Here is a 19,777-nt window from a genome sequence, read left to right as displayed (position 1 = left end):
GGGGTGGGGGGCGGCGCTTTTTTTTGCTGCTTGGGGCAGCAAAAAAGTTAGAGCCGGCCCTGTGCTTACCTACCTCAAAGGTGTGGTGTGAGGCTGAATGGATTAAAGGATGTAAAGTGCTTTGAGGTTTTTGGATTGGAGGAGTTAGTGTTGCAGGGTTTTATTTATTTATTTAATATTAGTTATATAATATTAATTGTATTATTTATTGAAATTAGTCAATAACATGTGATAAAGGAAATGTTAAAGTGAATATGTTTCATATAAACCCAGAATCAGACCTTGAGATGGGGAAAGCAGAGTCAAGCTTTCCCATTTGAAATATAATTATTGATTTATGTGTAATAGAGATTTTCTTTAATAAGCCTTTTCTGTTCTGGGTTTCGGGGGGAAAAAGAAATGATGGAAATAACTTTTGTATACAATCTGCCCCTCCCTGCCTCAGATGCTATTAAAATTACTAGTAAAGAGAAACAGAATGTGCTTTTGTTAAATATTAGACAGGTAATTTTATTCAGCTTCTCCCTTATATTATTAAGACAAAGGTAACAAAGGAAAACCACAGCGCTCTGTTCAAACTTCAGTCATTCATTGAACAATAACATTTTGTGATGCTGTTTTTTTGGCAGAAATATTTTAGATTTCATGTAATAAAATGTGTATTTTTCTGATAATCAGTGGTCTGAAACACACCAAATTGGTTTCTTTTTGCCAAGTAATGATGACGTTACTAAAATAGTGGCAGGATTTAACTACACTATTCCCAAATGCCATACAACAAATGCTGTAAGAGTGGAAGAATAATGAAGGTATGATCTCAGAGCATGGACATTCAATTATTGGTGTTGCCTAGCAACTTCAAAAACAATATTGTAATATTAACTTATTCCTAAGAATTGTTAAACTCCTGTGTATTTGTGGCAAGAAAAAATAACATTTCTGTATTATAGCAGTGGCACTTCTGATGTTATATTGATTGTCAAGTAGGAATTTTCCAAGTTGTATTTTCATGGCATATGGCTTTTCCTAAAAAAAAAAAAAATACTTCTTGTTAGACTAAAATTTCTTATGCTGGTTGCAACCTAGTAATTTTTTGCTGCCAGTTTTAAGAAAAGCATGTAGTTTTTCACTTATCAGAATAAAAAGTGACCATTTACACACTTGAAGAAAATTGGGGCTTCTTTACTCAGAAGAAGAATGTAAAGGTTAATTTCATACGCATGCCGTAGACTTAATTCTAAATTAGTTTTAGAAATAACCGTGTTAGGTATATTTGAATATCATGTACAATACACATATGGTTTAATAGCTTAATCTCCTATCCCATTCTCTCTAACACATGCATTTGTTTTGAACCCTACATCTTCATTTATAGACAGTGCCATCCTCTGTGAAATCACAGCCACTGCAGAAGAAATCATTAGAAACTAATTCTTATTAAGAAATGTATATTTATTACAACTAGGCTATTGTGTGATAATATTAAAAATCATCCCCATTTCATTTCCAAGACTGTCCAGTGAGGATAATATTATGCATAAAAAGTAAATCAGGATAGTTGGCTTAATTTGATTTCTGGTTAATTAAATCGTCCATTTTATTTGTTCATACCACAGGAAACAAATCATTTGCATTGTAAGTAGCACAACTTTGATCCTCTTACTTAGATTGCCTTCAGCAGATATGGTTGGATAATTCCATCACTGGTCATTTTTAAAAAAAATTCTAATTAATTATTAGGGAGTGTTTCCTGTTGAAAGGACATGTAGAAAAGTAATTGAGGAGAAAAAATGGGTTTCTCTGAGGAGGAAAAAAAACACCTAAACTTCAGAGTGAGGGTGAAAAAGAGGAAGATCCAAGACAAAAATGTAACTAGCTACATTAAAACTAAATGTTTGTGTAGTTTGGACATTCCTTTTTTTATATTAGAGTGTTACTTCACTGCATACAAGCTATAGTAAAAGCCTTGTGAAATTCTTTTTATTTTTTATCATTTTTCATTTTATTTTTGGGTAATTTTGTGGTGTTTTGTTTGTCATTAAAAATTTTGTTTCATTTTTTAATTACATTTAGATTAATAAAATACCTCAATGACATATATAAATAAGAACAGTGTATAAATTCCAGTCTGTCTATACACATCATTTTATTAAGAATTATTCCATGATATTGAAAGGTTTTAGGAATTAAAAGCAAGCACAGAACAGTAGCTCTTAAATATCCCCTTTTCCAACTGAACCCAACCACCCAATAGTCCCCCTCCCCCAGGGATGGGAAGCCCTGGGGAGGGTCAGGATGTGCTCTTGGGGGGAGTAGGGTTACATGATGATGGAGGGGTGACCAGGCCAAATCTGAGCAGCTCTTGGATCCCAGGCACCGGGTTGCAATGCCTGTCGTTGGGAGCCAGGCCCATACCATGGAGGTGCTGGGGGGTGAGGTTTTTGTTTTGTGATTTTTTTTTTATATATATATATATTTTTTTGGTTTATTTTATGTTGTTTTGCCTTTGCAAAATACGTAGGGCTCTAGTCATAGTGTACTCCTCTGACAGTCACATACCTCGTTGTTTTGATCAGTGATAGGATGAAAACTTAATCAACAAAAGTCAGAAGAAGGGGTGTATCCTAGGACACAATGAAATGGTCAGATGAGAATGCTTAATACAGTATAACCAGAATTAAAAATTCTCCATCATGGCTGAGCTCAACTCTCAAATGTTGCCATGCAACTCCCATTGAAGTCAGAGTGCATGCAGCTAAGAATGGAATTTATCTTCTCTGTTCTTGACTCATACTAAGAGTTGCATGCATTACTCCTGGGGGAATTTTGTGCCACTGCCCAATGCAGAATTTGTGCAGAATTAATGTTCTGCACATAATTTCTTTTTTCCCTGCAGAATTGGTGCTGCTGGCTGCCATTAGGGTCTGCTGGACCCAGCAGAGCCCCATTGTCCAGCTCGCAAATAGAGGACACTGCCAGGGGATAGGGGGAATTGGCGGGTTCTGGGCAGCTGCAGTTCCCAACACATCCTGAAGGAAGGAGGCGGCATGCAGGAAACTCCGTAAAGCTCGGGACCCTGCATCAGGCAGTTTCCCTCTCTGGATCCCTCGGTTGTGAGGGGTAGGGGATGTGAGTGTCAGAGCCGGTTGGGTACTCCATGGCTGGGCTTTTGTGGGGAGAGGCTGTGGGTGTCTGAGACCAGAGGAGCAAAGTTTTCCCTCAAGATGTGCCTAGCTGGCACATGTGACACACCCAGACTCAGGTGACCAACAGAAGCATAATGGAAAAACAGGAACTGGGTTGTCATAGGGGTTTCTTTAGCTCTCTCTACTCTTAGGGGGAATCTTTTTTGTTGTCAGACATACTTTCTGACTGGTATTTTGAAATAAGTTACCAAAATAATTGAAACTGATATGATTATACTGTGTTGTCTTGACAAATAAAATATGTAGAATTTTTAAATATTGTATGTGGAATTTTTAATTTTTTGGCACAGGAGTAATGTATACACCTGTGAGCAGAAGGCCTTTTGCCTGTATGGCCACGATCTGCATTATTGAAGCCATTGACTTCAATGGGAGCATGATCTAGCCTTGTGTAATTGTGAGCCTGTGTGCATGCATGCGTGGGTGCACACAGACTCTGGCAGGGCTTAGATTGGCTTGTGTTTCACTCTGAATGCATCTAAAATAATTGGGTTTTCGGGGCTTTTTGAAAAACCATAAATAATGCATGGACACCTGCCCTGTAAAAGCAGAGCTAGCCCTAAGGTCCAGGACCTGCCAACACTTTTATGTGAATAGTGCCTTCGAAGTCATACTTGAAGACTAGCCATGCAAATAGGTGGTTGCAGTATCAAGCCCACAGTTTGTCTGGGATAAGTGAGCATGTTCCCCAAAATCCAAGTAATGCAATGTGGTATTATGTTAGCAGAACTTTATTTCTGCTGCTCTGTTGAAGACTTTGTCTGGCCTCTGACATTGTGTCCAAGGTTTTGTTTGGCAGTCACTTGATACTCAGTTTGTGCTTTTTCCCCCATATGTAGTTTATATTTAAATATTTTATCAAAATATTTAGGTTTACCTTTAAAAGAAATTCTTTTTTGTATTTACTGCCTAATACGGTTTTCTCTTTATTCTGAGCGTGAGTGAGTACCATTGACAACTGTGAAATCTTGGTGAGGGAAGAGTTATAAGAAAACTAAACATTCCCCCAACTGTTCATTTGAGCCAACATGGTTTAATCCTGGATCAGCATGTTGGCTCTGCGGAACAGTGATGGGGGGAAACCACAAAGAAGAACTCCATTGAATAGTAATGGGGGGAAAAGACGAAGAATTGTCTCTCTATATAGAAGTTTTCCATGAAACATCAGCTGGTCTTTATAGATTTAATGGCAATGGTAAATGGAGTACTCACATACTATATAAAACTTACTGTTTCTGCTTAAAAGATGCACACAGGCTCTGTGAAATATTCTTTTGAGCTGTAGAACCAGAGTCTTAAAAATTGTCAACTTTTTATCCAACAAATTCTCATCTATCTGTGCATACTAGTGGCTAACAAATGTAGCACTTCATCTAAAGTTTACTTAGCGGTGTGGATGATTTGTGATTGTCTTCTTTGTTCTGTTGTTTTGTGAAGGGAGGGAGAAAGTTGGGTGCAATGGACTAGCTTTTCATAACCCTCACTCAACCAGAGCCCTGCCTCCATTGCACTCCAGCTCCCTGTTCGCAGGCCAGAGTATCTAGCTGTGCACCCTGAAAGAGAGTAAGCTGCTCTATGAAAAGGGATGAAGTGAGTTATTCCACATCCCATCCTCATGCAAGGAAGAGGGAGCATGGGTCAGGGATGGGAACTAATTCTCTGCTGTTCCTGGTCCAGCACAGTTATGACCAATGCTTATCCAGGGCAGAATGAAAAGTTGAAATCTAGAATAGAGAGATTTTTTTTCTTTGGGTAATTATTACAGCTGTGAATTAATCCCAGTTAACTCAAGTGATTAACACAAAACAAATGAACTAGATTTGAAAAGTCACAATTAATTGCAGTTTTAATTGCACTGTTAATAATAGAATACCAATTTAAATGTATTATAAATATTTTGGATGTTTTTCTACATTTTCAAATATTGATTTCAGTTACAATACAGAATACAAAGTGTACAGTGCTCACTTTATATTATTTTTATTACCAATATTTGCACTGTAAAAAAGATGAAAAAATAGTATTTTTCAATTCACCTCATACAAGTATTGTAAGTTGCACTTTCACAATAAAGAAATTGCACTACAGATGTAGAAATTTTTTCCCCATAACTGCACTCAAAACCAAAACAACATACAACTTTAGAGCCTACAAGTCCACTCGGTCCTACTTCTTGTTCAGCCAATCACTAAGATAAACAAGTTTGTTTATATTTACAGGAAATAATACTGCCCACTTCTTAATTACAATGTCATCTGAAAGCGAAAACAGGTGTTCGCATGCCAGTGACGTAGCCAGTGTTGCAAGGTATTTACATGCCATATATACTAAACATTGGTATGCCCCTTCATGCTTCGGCTTATAGATTGTACTATCTCTTTTTAATCTTTTTCACAGTGCAAATATTTGTAATAAAATAATATAAAGTGAGCACTGTACTAATAATGCAAATATTATAATGCAGTTATATACATTAATAGTGCACCCTTGTCTGGAATACTGTGTACATTTGTGGCTAGCTTATCGCAAGAAAAAAATACAGCTCTTTGACTGAGATCAGTAGAAGAACTGGCGCAATCTGCTGCTGCTGCTATGGAAGATGGAGTACCTCACTCTTTGGCCACCACTTGTGGGAGAGACTCAAATGTATCAAATACCTATTGGTGAGAAATGACAGATATAAAAGATGAGAGGGACCTTTAGTACAGTCTTGGAGCAGGGAGGAGTACACAGTGGGCTTCCCATCAGGTTGTCACCCAGAGCCCTGGGGGAACCATCCTTGGCATTGGCGTGAGGCAATGTATTTCGTTCTCTGAGGCTAGAGTGATCTCCATTAAAAACTCAGCATTTTCAAGTTGTCACCACATAGTGGTATCTGATGTACCAAAGCTTTCTCTGTATTTAAAATAGGAAATAAGTGTGACCCATGGTGGTGTCCAGTGGTGACCTATGTAGTAGGTACCTGGTACGTTTCTAGAGCTCTGGCCCTCTCTTAAGAGAGAGGGAACTCCAGCTTTTCCTGCTGGCGTTTTGTGTTATGCTGACCAGTTAGTGTTCTGGAGGATAGCCAACAGTTAGCAAAAACTGGTGGGCGAGCTAAATGAGTGGAGGACAGGCAAGAAGGCTGGCTAGCCTTATGCTTTGTACGCCCTTTTGTTTGCTTTCTCTACAAGTACAGAGCTTCCTTTTGTTGGAAAAATGTGAGCAATCTTGTTCTGCTGGAATGAAAAATGAGCTTTTCTCACAGTGATAAGAGTGTAGTCTCTGTTGGCTTCTTGATCACTGTGCTGTGCAGGCACATAATTAGCAGAAGAGCTTTTAAAGAGGCACTACAAGGATTCTGTTTGTTCCAGAGCAGTGTGAGTAAAGCAAGCTGGACACATGTTCCCCCTAGTGAATAACTGCAATAATGACTCCTGCCATAAACGTGGATTTGGCTGCAGATATAAAATTCCTCATTCTCTATAGTTATCCAGTTATTGATGTGATGAGGGATTCATGGATAAACTTGAAAATCCTGATTCTCAGAAGTGCTGAGCACTCACTGTCCCACTGAAGTCAATAAGAACTGCAGGGACTCAGCACCTAGGTTTTTGACTCCCCTTAAACTTGTCTTGTTGCAGAGATTGAAATAAGTGGCATTTTAAGAAATTTCTTGAGCAGTCAGACCTAGTGATTTTTGAATCACAAAACTTGCATCACACTTTCGCCTGTGTGAAATATATTTTAAAACAGACTTACACCAGAAAGGAGGATGATACTTTCTGCCCTAGTTTGTCTCTCAAGTCCTAGGACAGGAGCCTGCTCCTCTCTTCTTCTATAGTCTTAGATATTAGTCCTGAAAGCCTCCCTGCTTTACCCTTTAACTTGATCCAAAGTAATGGTAAATTAATCCATTTCTGTTAATGTCCAAATGTCTCCCACTTCTATCGTGTAACTTATAAAATACCAAAGATGTCAGCCTTGCTACTAAGGTAGGAATGTGCCTGAATCTTTGAGGGTATTGAGACTGTAAAAGAAGCTTGGCTTGAACAATAAGTCTACTCATCACCCCTACCACACAGACACACACTCTCTCTGCTGTTTGGTTCCTGTTTTTCTACCTGCCCTTTTAGACCCCTGCACACTCTCCAAATGCTCTTTTATGCTGCTGTGCTTTTTAATAATATTTATTCATTTTGCATTTAGCATCATGTCTTTGAAACAGGGTTTATTCCAAGCCGAGGTGGTTTTATTATCAAGGCTGAGGATAGTAGAAAATTGTGGTTTCAGCTGTGGACAGTGTTCTTGCTGATTGTCGTTTCAGTCACAGACAGCAGTCACTGTACCAAAAGTTGATGGAATAAGGACATTCCCTATGAGATTGTTGGCTATGTTCTCAGCTTCTCATTCAAGGCTATTGGAGGGACAAATGTCTGCTACTAGAAAATTACCTGGTGGAAGATCAAGAGGAAAAGTGGCAGCTTGAGAGTTCTTGATTCATTTTATTCCTTGGGCCTTCTAGAAACTTCTTTTGTGACCTTAGCCAAGTCATTTCACTGTCATTGCCTCTGATAATACTTCCCTACTTTGTAGGGTTGTTCTGTAGACAAATTCATTACAGTAGATGAAGTGCTCAAATTGCAATGTTGATGCTGATGTTGTGTGAAATGACACATTATACCTATTGGATACCTCCCTTACAACATAGAAAATACTTTCCTCTCCACTCCCCCACTCTGCACCAATATTGAATGTGATTACTGGCTACACGTTCAACCAGGTTTCAAATGCCAAGTCGGTATATGTCGATGGTTTTCACCTCTATGTAGCAGTCTGTCAAATATTATGTGTCATGCAAAAAACTTTTACTATATCAACACAAGCTCTATGCTGAGACAAAAAATTATGGTTTACAAGGATTTGATTATGTAGAAGAAAAAATAAATGAATATTCAAATATGTTCTTTAAAAGAAGCCATTCATCATACACTTCCGTGATTTGCTCATGTGGATAATTTAAGAACTACAGTGAAAATCATCAGAACCTTAAGGTTAATTTTGTGGTATTATACAACTAATAAAATCTCTTAAATGTGTTTTACAGTCATTTTCAAATTTTCACCTTTCCTCCACTACCACTTCCTCCTCTAATTCATTAGTGACATCATAAAAAGGGCTTAGTTTCAGGCCAGAGACACTGATGACCATTTGGAGGGAGGGCTAGTCAGAATACAATACTGTACTGTATATAGCTCTCTTGAAAACGTGTTAGGTAATTTCAGCATTTCAGCTTCCCCTTTGTAGCAGAAATTTATAACTAACCTTTGAGAATTGCAGGTGTTTATCCATTGAAGTACATAGGATACAATATATACTAATTTGATATATTTTGGATAGTAGTGAAGTGTATGAAGAACTCCAATTTTCTTTAGGTTTTTTTATTTGTTGTCTAGTTTGGCACCCACTGGTGGAAGTAAAACAGAATGATAGATCAACATAAATTTGAACATGTTTTTTGGAAGCCTTACTATTCAGAGAGGCATTCTAAAATTACCGCAAAACTCTCAAATTTTCTGTGTGAACTGCAGAGATTTCTTTCTAAGGGATATTAGCTGCATCACAGCACTCAGCAATTTCCTCTACTTGCAATAGCCCTTCAGAAGCCTGAGAACATCCTGTTTCAATTTTTAAATGTTCAGTAGTCTGAAGCACAGTAATCCAGTGTGTCATTCAGGGAGAATGGAGTAGTCTAATAGCATTATTAAGATGCTTTGGCTCAGAATTTAAACCAATTTTTTTATTAGGCCCCAGAGCTGGAACCTTAATGTGTAACAAAATGCAAATAATTATCTAATTTTAAAGCTTTTTCATAAAACTGTGGTTTACAATGCACTGTATCTTTTGAAAATAGAAGCACCATTTTTTTAAAAGTTAGTACTCTGCATACTAAAGGATGAAAGCCTGACCAACTTAATTTCCTTTGGATTATCAATCCCTGTTTAAAATTTCCCTTGAAAGGTGTGTTTTAAAAATATTCTGCATTGTTACCTAGTAAACACTACTCACAAAACTACGTGCATTTTGACTGAGCCTCTGATGGTGCTGCTGAAACAAATTGCTAAACACCAAATAGTTTCCTCTCTGTTGGAAACACAGGAGTTAAAGAATCAAAGTTTTCTAGATGAAAAAACAAAACCCTCTGTAGAGAAATAAAAAGGTTTATGCTTCTAAAAGGCGATTGCAAGTAAGGGAGACGGGGATGTGGTATGCTGAATACATGTGTGCATACAATATATGTATATCCATGTTCCTTAGAAGGAAATCTTTGCAGCCAAACTAGAAGCTTGGAGAGATTTGCTGTAATTCCATAATGCCTCTTCGAACAGTGAGAATTCTAAAAGGGGCTTTATAAAATTTAAAACAATATATTTGAAGTCACTATGTAGTAGCTTCAGGAATAACCTCCTCCAACAAAGGGAATCCGGGATGGCAACCACTAGTTCCCACATCCATTTTAGAAGCTTTAATAGCTTTACTTTATTTTAAACAGCTTCTTTTTAGTATAAAGCTTCTCAAATGACTTCTCATGGAAGGACTCAGTGATGATGGTCAAAGAGAGATGTGTTTAAAGACCTGCAACTTCCCCATATCTTTAGAGTGATATGTGATCACTTTATAGTGCTTAATGATAAGGTTTAAGGCAAAAGTTTTGTTACAGTTTATTTTTTTCAGTAGTATATACTGATCTCATATTAAAAAATAAGATGCCCCATTTTGGATCTTGTATTTTACAGGGACATGGTTGAAGAGTAGTTTAGGGCTTGTACAACAAGAAGGAAATCAGCTGACCTGGACATACATTGCCCCACAGTTGGGTTATTGGGTTGCAGCCATGTCTCCTACTAACCCAGGTAAGACTGAATTGAAATGTATTAGTATTTCCAGTAATGAATATTAATGTATTCATATATAACACTTATATTTTTCAGGATGACCTCATCTGAGATGCCACATCTTGATCAATAATGGATTATTACAAAAGAGAAATCTGAAAGTAAAGGGTTAAAATCTTTTGGGGAGAGGGGAGGAATTCCTGTACTCAAAACCACTTACACATGAAACTTTATAAGGAAGTATTCCTTGCACTGGTGTCACTTGTGTCACCACTACCTGGTAAATTAATTGCTAGAAAGTGAGGGGAATAATTATATTAATATACTTGTGAGTTCCAACAATTACTAAAACATCTGTTATGAAGTTTTTGAAATGGATTCACCTGAAGCTAATACAATCACAATTTAGAGTCGTCTTAATTGTTCTTTTGAAAGCTTTTGAAGTTTTGTCCTGACACCTGCTATAATCTCATTGACTTCATTGAGCTTGCACCAGGTGTAATTTAGGGTGGAATCTGTAATGGTTGACTGCCCTTTGCAAATTGGCATTGGTTGGCATTCAGGAAGCTATTTAAATAACATAGAAATCAATGTAAACTAGCTGTGATGTGTACCTGTACTCCTGTTGAGACTATTCACGATGTGGCATGATCGTTTTTTTTTTTTTTTCCTGTGGCCAGCTCTCTTATTCCAGTTCCCCGTCTTCAAATAAACACAGGTTTCTTTGTTTAAACCAAACAAAAACCACCTCCTTGGAGAGTCTTCATTCATTAGGTTTTGATAAATTCATAACAGAGGTAGTGTGATGAAAATGCCTTGCCCTGACTACACAAACAAACCATGTACCATGTACATAAACAAAGCAACCTACTGTGTAAGGATTAGTTCTCAAGTCTGCCCAAATAGATTCCACTGAGCTTCCTCAGTATATGGAGAAAGATTCTTTCTGGCAGCTTTCTTTCCTTAAACGATTTATTTAAGTTTATGCTATAAAAAAATTCAGTTGCTGAAAGATCCAGCTTGACCTAGGGCTGAACCGAGGTTTAGTTACAGGTGTAGACAAGGACAAACTGTGGTTTGAATTCAAAATAATCTTGTAAAATTAATTGTACCTTAAAAAAAGGGGGCAGATGTTTTGTTTGTGTGACTTTCTTGTCTCTGACTTTAATGGTGTTTATACCAGTCATGAATTTGGCCCCATATGTCTAAAATATTTCACCTTATCAGGAGTTTTGATTGTCCTTGTAGTTTTTCCTTTAGGGAAGAGATTCTGCTTGTGCTTTGACTTTCCTTTCTTCTTAAGCCAGCGTTTCTCAGACTTTGTCACAGTGGAACCACTCTTTAATTGAGATTCTCATGGGCCATCTCCTCTCCCATTCACATAATACCTTATAGCAACTAAAGCAGTAGTTTACCTGGAAGAGTAACATTAGGAAAGAATGAATGTATTTTTAGCTCTCTTTAATACAATGTTTTTTCCTTTTATTTATTTATTTTTAGAACAGGTTAATCACTCTTTCTATTTTTGTTCATTTCATCTCCCCATCCCCTCTCTGTTTCACATCTGGGAAAGAGGAGACTCAGCACCGTGTTCCCAGCCAGGTCTCCAAGGACCACCAGCAATGGCTCTTGAAGCACAAGTGGTTCATAGACCACAGTTTAGAAACCTCTAGGTTAGATCCTTAACATTGTTCAAACAAACAGGCAAAATTCTGTTCAGTCACAGTACATACCCATGTAACCCTGTCACTGGGAGTTGCACCTTTCTATCTGAAAACAAAATGTGGCTCTGTATTTCAAACCGTGTGAAGGATCTGATAAACTAATGGGTTTACACATACATAACTGGGAGTAGAAGTTGTATACGTGTCTCTTTCTCTGTGAGTAAAGAGTTTATCAACAGTTCTTAAAATCTTTAGTTTTACTCTACTGCATTTAAGGGCCTGGCTTTCAGAGGTGCTTAAAACCAACAGTTCCTATTGACTCAAACTAGAGATATGAGCAACCAGTACCTCTAAAGATGAAGCCCTTAGTGTGCCACATCTGCTATTTACTGCAAATTGATCAAATTATGGTTAAAAAGAAATCTCAAAACAGGCAGCAGAGGGAAAGCAGTAGTTCTGCGGCATGCACGCCACTGGCTGAAGACATTGCAGGGGCTTCTGGACTTCAGCTGTGTGAGGTTGGGGCACTGTGGTATTGGATGGAGCCAGGAAGCAATGCTTAGCATGGCATGCTGTTCTTGCAGTCAGATAGATTTCCACGGAACAAACTGTTTGGTGTTGTTGCCTGCAGAACCATCAGTCACTCTCGCCACATCTTTCTCAGATATGGCATAAGCAGGCACTGCTGGTGGGGAGCACCTAATGGCAGTTTTGCTCATTTAGCATCCTGACAGCATGGAAGAAGGTGTCATGACTGTCAGTTAATTTGCCTCTCTTTGTTTAAAGGTTGTCACAAGTCTAAATTCTGTTTTCTTGCCTTCTAGGTCCCATTGTAACACAGGACATTACTACCTATCACACAATGTTCCTTTTGGCAATTCTAGGAGGAATGGCTCTCATTCTTGTGGTTTTGCTGTGTCTTCTTTTGTATTATTGCAGGTAAAGTTTACCATTTTGGTCATTCAGTTTGCATTTAGAATGTAAACATCCCTACTTGCATGAGACTGAAATTATGTACAATCTTTTATTGAAAAAATTTTACATTTAAAAAAACAAGAATTATGTACCTCACTGGACTTGAAAAGGAAAGAGACAGTGAGATAAAGTCCTTCCTCATGTTGCTGGTTGCATATAGTGCAAGCTGTATTCCCCATGTTTGTTAGGAAAGGGGTTATATGAAGCATGGCACCTTTATAACGTATACATTTTCTGCAGAAGACGTTTTAGTACTGTAGATCAAAGAGAAGATGTGTATATCTTGAGCCATAACTCTGTTTCAGTGCTGTATATGATCAGTTTTCAACAATCCCTATTCTAAAATGAATTGTAAGCCTTTGTCAGTGAATACATGCTATTGGTTCTCGTTAGGCTTTCCTGTACCGAACACTAGCCCAGTTTAAAATTAAGTGCTTGGGGTGTTTTCCTAATGCTTATTTAATTCACACTGATTCCTTTTTAATTGAATTTTGCTACTGAGAGTTGAGCTTTCAGTCATTACTTGAAAATCCCATTATTTTATGCCTGCTGATCTTATTTATGTACAACAGGCATAAACATATAAAGAACAGGAGTACTTGTGGCACCTTAGAGACTAACAAATTTATTTGAGCATAAGCTTTCGTGGGCTACAGCCCACTTCATCGGATGCATAGAATGGAACATACAGCAAGAAGATATTTATACATACAGAGAACATGAAAAGGTGGAAGTAGCCATACCAACTGTAAGAGGCCAATCAACTGAGATGAGCTATCATCAGCAGGAGAAAGGAAAAAACTTTTGAAGTGATAATCAAGATGGCCCATAGAAGGTGTGAGGATACTTAACATGGGGAAATAGATTCAATTAGTGTAATGACCCAACCATTCCCAGTGTCTGTTCAAACCTAAGTTAATGGTATCTAATTTGCATATTAATTCAAGTTCAGCAGTCTCTCTTTGGAGTCTGTTTTTGAAGCTTTTTTGTTGCAAAATTGCCACCTTCAAGTCTGTCACTGAGTGGTTAGAGAAGTTGAAGTGTTCTCCTACTGGTTTTTGAATGTTATGATTCCTGGTGTCAGATTTGTGTCCATTTATTCTTTTGCGTAGAGACTATCCGGTTTGGCCAATGTATATGGTGTGTGGTTGCTGGTGAGTATGTGCTTCAGGTTGGGGGGCTGTCTGTAAGCGAGGACTGGTCTGTCTCCCAAGATCTGTGAGAGTGAGGGATCATCTTTCAGGATAGGTTGTAGATCTTTGATGATGCGCTGGAGAGGTTTTAGTTGGGGGCTGAAGGTGACGGCTAGTGGTGTTCTGTTATTTTCTTTGTTGGGCCTGTCCTGTAGTAGGTGACTTCTGGGTACTCTTCTGGCTCTGTCAATCTGTTCTTTCACTTCAGCAGGTGGGTATTGTAGTTTTAAGAATGCTTGATAGAGATCTTATAGGTGTTTGTCTCTGAGAGATTGGAGCAAATGCGGTTGTATCTTAGAGCTTGGTTGTAGACAATGGATCGTGTGGTGTGTCCTGGATGGAAGCTGGAGGCATGTAGGTAAGTATAGCGGTCAGTAGGTTTCCGGTATAGGGTGGTGTTAATGTGACCATCGCTTATTAGCACAGTAGTGTCTAGGAAATGGACCGCTAGTGTGGATTGGTCTAGGCTGAGGTTGATGTTGGGATGGAAATTGTTGAAATCATGGTGGAATTCCTCCAGGGCTTCTTTTCCATGGGTCCAGATGATGATGTCATCAATGTAGCGCAAGTAGAGTAGGGGCATTAGGGGATGAGAGCTAAGGAAGCGTTGTTCTAAGTCAGCCATAAAAATGTTGGCATACTGTGGGGCCATGCGGGTACCCATAGCAGTGCCTCTGACTTGAAGGTATATATTGTCCCCAAATGTGAAATAGTTGTGGGTGAGGACAAAGTCACAAAGTTCAGCCACCAGGTTTGCCGTGACATTATCGGGGATACTATTCCTGATGGCTTGTAGTCCATCTTTGTGTGGAATGTTGGTGTAGAGGGCTTCTACATCCATAGTGGCCAGGATGGTGTTTTCTGGAAGATCACCAATGGACTGTAGTTTCCTCAGGAAGTCAGTGGTGTCTCGAAGATAGCTGGGAGTGCTGGTAGTGTAGGGCCTGAGGAGAGAATCCATATAGCCAGACAATCCTGCTGTTAGGGTGCCAATGCTTGAGATGATGGGCGTCCAGGATTTCCAGGTTTATGGATCTTGGGTAGCAAATAGAATACCCCTGGTCGGGGTTCTAGGCATGTGTCTGTACAGATCTGTTCCTGTGCTTTTTCATGGATGGTTGTTCATGAGAGTCTCCAGTTTTGAGAGCTCAGTCTTAATCTTTCCCTGTTTGCTGTATAGGATGTTGATCAGGTATACCATTAATTTAGGTTTGAACAGAGACTATGAATGGTTGGGTCATTACACTAATTGAATCTATTTCCCCATGTTAAGTATCCTCACACCTTCTATGGGCCATCTTGATTATCACTTCAAAAGTTTTTTCCTTTCTCCTGCTGATGATAGCTCATCTCAATTGATTGGCCTCTTACAGTTGGTATGGCAACTTCCACCTTTTCATGTTCTCTGTATGTATAAATATCTTCTTGCTGTATGTTCCATTCTATGCATCCAAAGAAGTGGGCTGTAGCCCACGAAAGCTTATGCTCAAATAAATTTGTTAGTCTCTAAGGTGCCACAAGTACTCCTGTTCTTTTTGCGGATACAGACTAACACGGCTGATACTCTGAAACCAGTCATAAACATATGTAACTCTTTTTGTTATGGCATACTATAGGAGGAAGTGTTTGAAACCACGTCAGCACCATAAGAAACTGCAGCTTTCTACAGCATTGGATGGTTCTAAGAAGGATCAATCAACCTCCATGTCCCACATCAATTTAATATTTTCCCGACGGGAGTCAGAATTTCCTAGTGGGATGTCTGTTGCCAGCAATGGGCACACTGAAAACTCAGGCGTTAAGGAGTTAATCAGTGCTGTCCACATGGAGATGGTATCTTCTAGTGGAGACGCAGATTTGCACACTCCTATGCTCAAACATTCGTACAGCACCTCACAGGAGTTTAGCTCCCGAGAGGAACTGCTTTCTCATAAGGAGAAAGACAAGAGCCGAATCTCCTTGGAGAACCTGACTCCTAGTGGGACTTTAAGAAAAGACTCCCATAAGTCAGTGGATACTTTTCCTTCAAAATTAAGAAAGTCCATGGAAACATCAGAAGGATATGAGTCCCCTATCAAAGAAGATTACAGGAGAAGTTACAATGCTATGCTGTCTCAGCCTTTATTTGAAAAGCAAGAGAGAGAGATTCAAGCATCCATAAACCATATTTCTTCAGGAAGTAAATACAATATTCAGGAACAAATGTACCCCTCCCCATCAGCCCCTGAAAAAGAACTGCTAGATTGCAGACCTACTGAATGTATGATGTCTCGTTCCGTCGATCATCTTGAACGACCTACATCTTTTCCTCGACCAGGTCAGTTGATCTGCTGCAATTCTGTTGACCAAGTTAATGACAGTGTTTACAGAAAAGTATTGCCTACATTGGTCATCCCAGGTCATTACATGAAGTTACCAGGAGAACATCCTTATGTTAGCCAACCGCTGGTTGTCCCAGCTGACCAGCAGATTGATATTGAAAGACTTCAGGCTGAGCTTTCTAACCCTCATGTGCAGCTTTTTCCGCATCCTCAGCAGCAGCTGCAACCCCAACAGTTATCATCACAAGCAATATCTCAGCAACATTTGCAAGATGCAGGTGCAAGTGAATGGAGTCCACAAAATGCTTCTATGTCGGAGTCCATATCCATTCCTGCCTCACTTAATGATGCATCTCTGGCTCAAATGAATAGTGAAGTGCAGCTCCTTACGGAAAAAGCTCTGATGGAGCTAGGAGGTGGAAAGCCATTGCCTCATCCTCGGGCATGGTTTGTTTCTCTAGATGGACGTTCAAATGCTCATGTTAGACATTCATACATTGATCTCCAAAGAGCTGGAAGGAATGGAAGTAATGATGCCAGTTTGGATTCTGGTGTTGATATGAATGAACCAAAATCTGCCCGAAGGGGAAGAGGAGATCATTTGTCCCTGCAACAGACTCACCAGCCACTGCAGGCGAACCATCAAAGAGAGCAGAAAGTTTCAGATAGCACAGCTTATACACAGCTTGTGTATTTGGATGATATGGACCAAAGTGGCAGTGAATGTGGAACAGCAGTTTGCAGCCCTGAGGACAGTACCCTAAGAAGCCTATTGGATGGAGCTAGCAGGAGAAGTGGGGTCCAGTTGCCCAGCCTGCAGGAGGAAACAATAAGAAGAACTGTAGAAACCACACCTGACCCACTAACTAGTCCTGAACACGGAACATCCATTCACGATGAAGACGATGATGATGATGACGACGATGATGAAGATGACCAAGGAGAAGATAAAAAGAGTCCTTGGCAAAAACGAGAGGAAAGACCACTAATGGCTTTCAATATAAAGTGAGCTATTGCAAATCCACCTTTCTGTGGAGTATGAAATTGCCAAATATTCTTTCTGTGGAAGTGCTTAATTGTTTGTGGAAGAGAAAAGGAAAATCTGTGGTGGGCAACATTGAAAGAACTTTAAATGCATTACTGTGTAAATGTTAGAGAAGAATTAAATCATTACTCTGAAAAGTGATTTAATGGATGCCTCCGGTGAGACAGCTGTAAGAAGAGTGTGATTGGTATTCCATTTACTTGATGTTAGTCATCAAGGATGTTGAAAATATTGACATTGTTTTGGCAGGTTTATGACCTCAAATCTCCTTTGAATGGGAGCAAGTGAAACTTTGTTACATTTTCTTAAGCCAATTTTATCATGATAATGCTACTGAAAGGGTATCTTAAACACAAGAATTTGACACTTGGTGTCTAAAGTTATGCATTATCTCAAAGGAAGGCTATGCATTGCTGCTTTTTAATATTTTGCTTATACTATGCTTTTCTTATTTTTACAAGTTGGTTGTAAACATTTATGTCTTTATTATAATCTGTTCAGCAATTTGTTTTAATGTAAAACTGAAGGAAACTTGAGTAGCATCCCTTGGTATTGGAGCCTTTTTATGAAACAAAATTGAACTTTGTGTCAGCTGCAAGCCCTCCAGTTCTGGTCTCATTAACTCCAAGTGCCTTTTTTAAAGTAACAATGAACAGTCCATTCTTTTTCTAGTTGCTTTTAATTGATCTATTTGGATTTTATAAATTTCTGAAATTATACCTTTTATTTTAAACTGCATGCCACCAAGTGTCCCATTTGTGCTGAGCATTTCTCATTTCAATACAGTGTATTCTCTAGTTATCATGTGTACTGTGGATTCTGTTTAGCTAAGGTAGACTAGAGGACGTTTTAAAGGCCCTGATGAAGCCAAGAAGATAGTTTCATTGACTGTATATGTGGTTACTTTCCTCTGGAATCCTATGAGCGAATCTAGCTCATATAACATGGACTATGGACCGAGCAAGTGGACTGAAATGTGCTTTAAATTTTTGGAAAAAAATTATGTACTATCCAAAAGTGCCAGAATTACTCTTCTGTGCTTTCTCTTTACAGAGCTGCTTGGTTATCCAAAAATTATAATTGAAAATAAACTTCAAAACATTAACTTTGTGGGGGTTTTTCTCTATCGGGAGTCTTCATGTTGTTGAGTAGGCAAAACTATTTTGGTTCGCTTTTTGTAGTACAATTCTATGGGATTAATTTAATTTTTTTTAAATCTCTTAACTATTAATTTACCCCACATTTAGGCCCCCATTCAGGAAAGCATCCCTAGCCAGAAAAATGCTTAAGCAGTGGGGGCAATTGGGGTGAAATCCTGGCCCCACAGTTGGTCCAGGATTTCACCCTACGACTTCAGTATGTTCTTAAAGTTGTGTGTGTGCTTAATTGCTTTTCTGAACTGGGTCCTAGGGGTATAGGTAAAGAACTGGGTCCTAAGTGTATAGGTAAAGAAAAGAAGATACAATAAACGGAATGTAGTGGAATAAATCCACAAAAGTGGAGGATGTGTATGTATTTAGTTCAATCATTTCCCATAGCATTAGCAGCAGATCTTAGTAGTTATGCATTATATAATTTCTAGAGGCCTTTAGAGAAACTTTTTTATATTAAATATTTCATGCTGAATGCTTTTGTTATGCTTCAAGCCTGGAAATGAACTATAATATATTGTACCAGAAATCTAATCTACTGTTTGTACCATGCATTGAATATGTAAAGCACTATATAAGTGCTAAGATATTATTATTAATCACATTCCAGGTCCATCGTGTTCATTTTGAAGTTTGTGGAAGTTTTGCCACTGACTTCAAGGGAAGCAAGACTGGGGCCTATGAGATATATTGTGTGGCCAGATCATCACAGTTTTACAAATAATTCTGTTTAAATCAGTGGGCATTTATCGGCTTTCTAAAGCCACAGGTAACATCTTGATGATTAATTTGATTACTATGTAAAATAGAGTTTGATTAAACCTACATTGAGCTTATTAGAATTACTATAGTAATTATTTTTCAGCTAGGGGTTTTCTTAAAACTTGATCAAAATTATTCTTTTTGGGGGGGAGGGGAGTACATGCGTATTTAGATTTAATCTTTTTAAAACTACTGTTCAAAAAATCCATTACATTATCTTGTAAAGACAAAGGCAAGCATTACTAAACTAAATTGCAGAAATTTATTTCTAAAACTGACTTTAAATTTGTGCTACTTTTATATTTAAAGGAAAAGCATATTGATGGTTGACAATTTTTTTATAGTATTGTAATGTATATAAATTCTACTTGAAGTGAACTAAGCCAAGATGGATATTTGCACTTGCAGACCTCTTTAAAAATAGTGTTTAATGTTTTTTAATATTACAGTCACTTGTGGTAATATAATATTTTGATTGTCAGAATATGTATAAAATATGAGCCTTAGTAAATCAGATGTCTGAACTACATCAGTGAAATTAGAAAAGAATAATACAAATCAGATGACAGGTAGGGTTCTTGGTTA

The 19,777-nt window shown here is 38.3% G+C and overlaps 1 protein-coding gene across 1 annotated transcript in view; it reads left to right on the top strand.

The window, feature by feature from the left end:
• Positions 1 to 19,293, top strand: part of FAM171A1 (family with sequence similarity 171 member A1) — a 118,083-nt gene extending 98,790 nt beyond the window's left edge. Inside the window, exons 8-10 of the mRNA XM_029911007.1 lie at positions 9,983 to 10,099; positions 12,570 to 12,684; positions 15,530 to 19,293. Of these exons, the coding sequence (XP_029766867.1) occupies positions 9,983 to 10,099; positions 12,570 to 12,684; positions 15,530 to 17,243 (1,946 nt within the window). The 3' untranslated portion in view covers positions 17,244 to 19,293. The remainder of the gene's footprint in view (positions 1 to 9,982; positions 10,100 to 12,569; positions 12,685 to 15,529) is intronic.
• Positions 19,294 to 19,777: the final 484 nt, after the last annotated feature.

Source organism: Terrapene carolina, unplaced genomic scaffold (genome assembly GCF_002925995.2).
Source record: "Terrapene carolina triunguis isolate 2854851 unplaced genomic scaffold, T_m_triunguis-2.0 Scaffold84, whole genome shotgun sequence".
NCBI classification, from domain to species: domain Eukaryota; kingdom Metazoa; phylum Chordata; order Testudines; family Emydidae; genus Terrapene; species Terrapene triunguis.
Note: the sequence above shows the minus strand (reverse complement) of the source record. Positions and strands in the feature narration are given on the sequence as shown.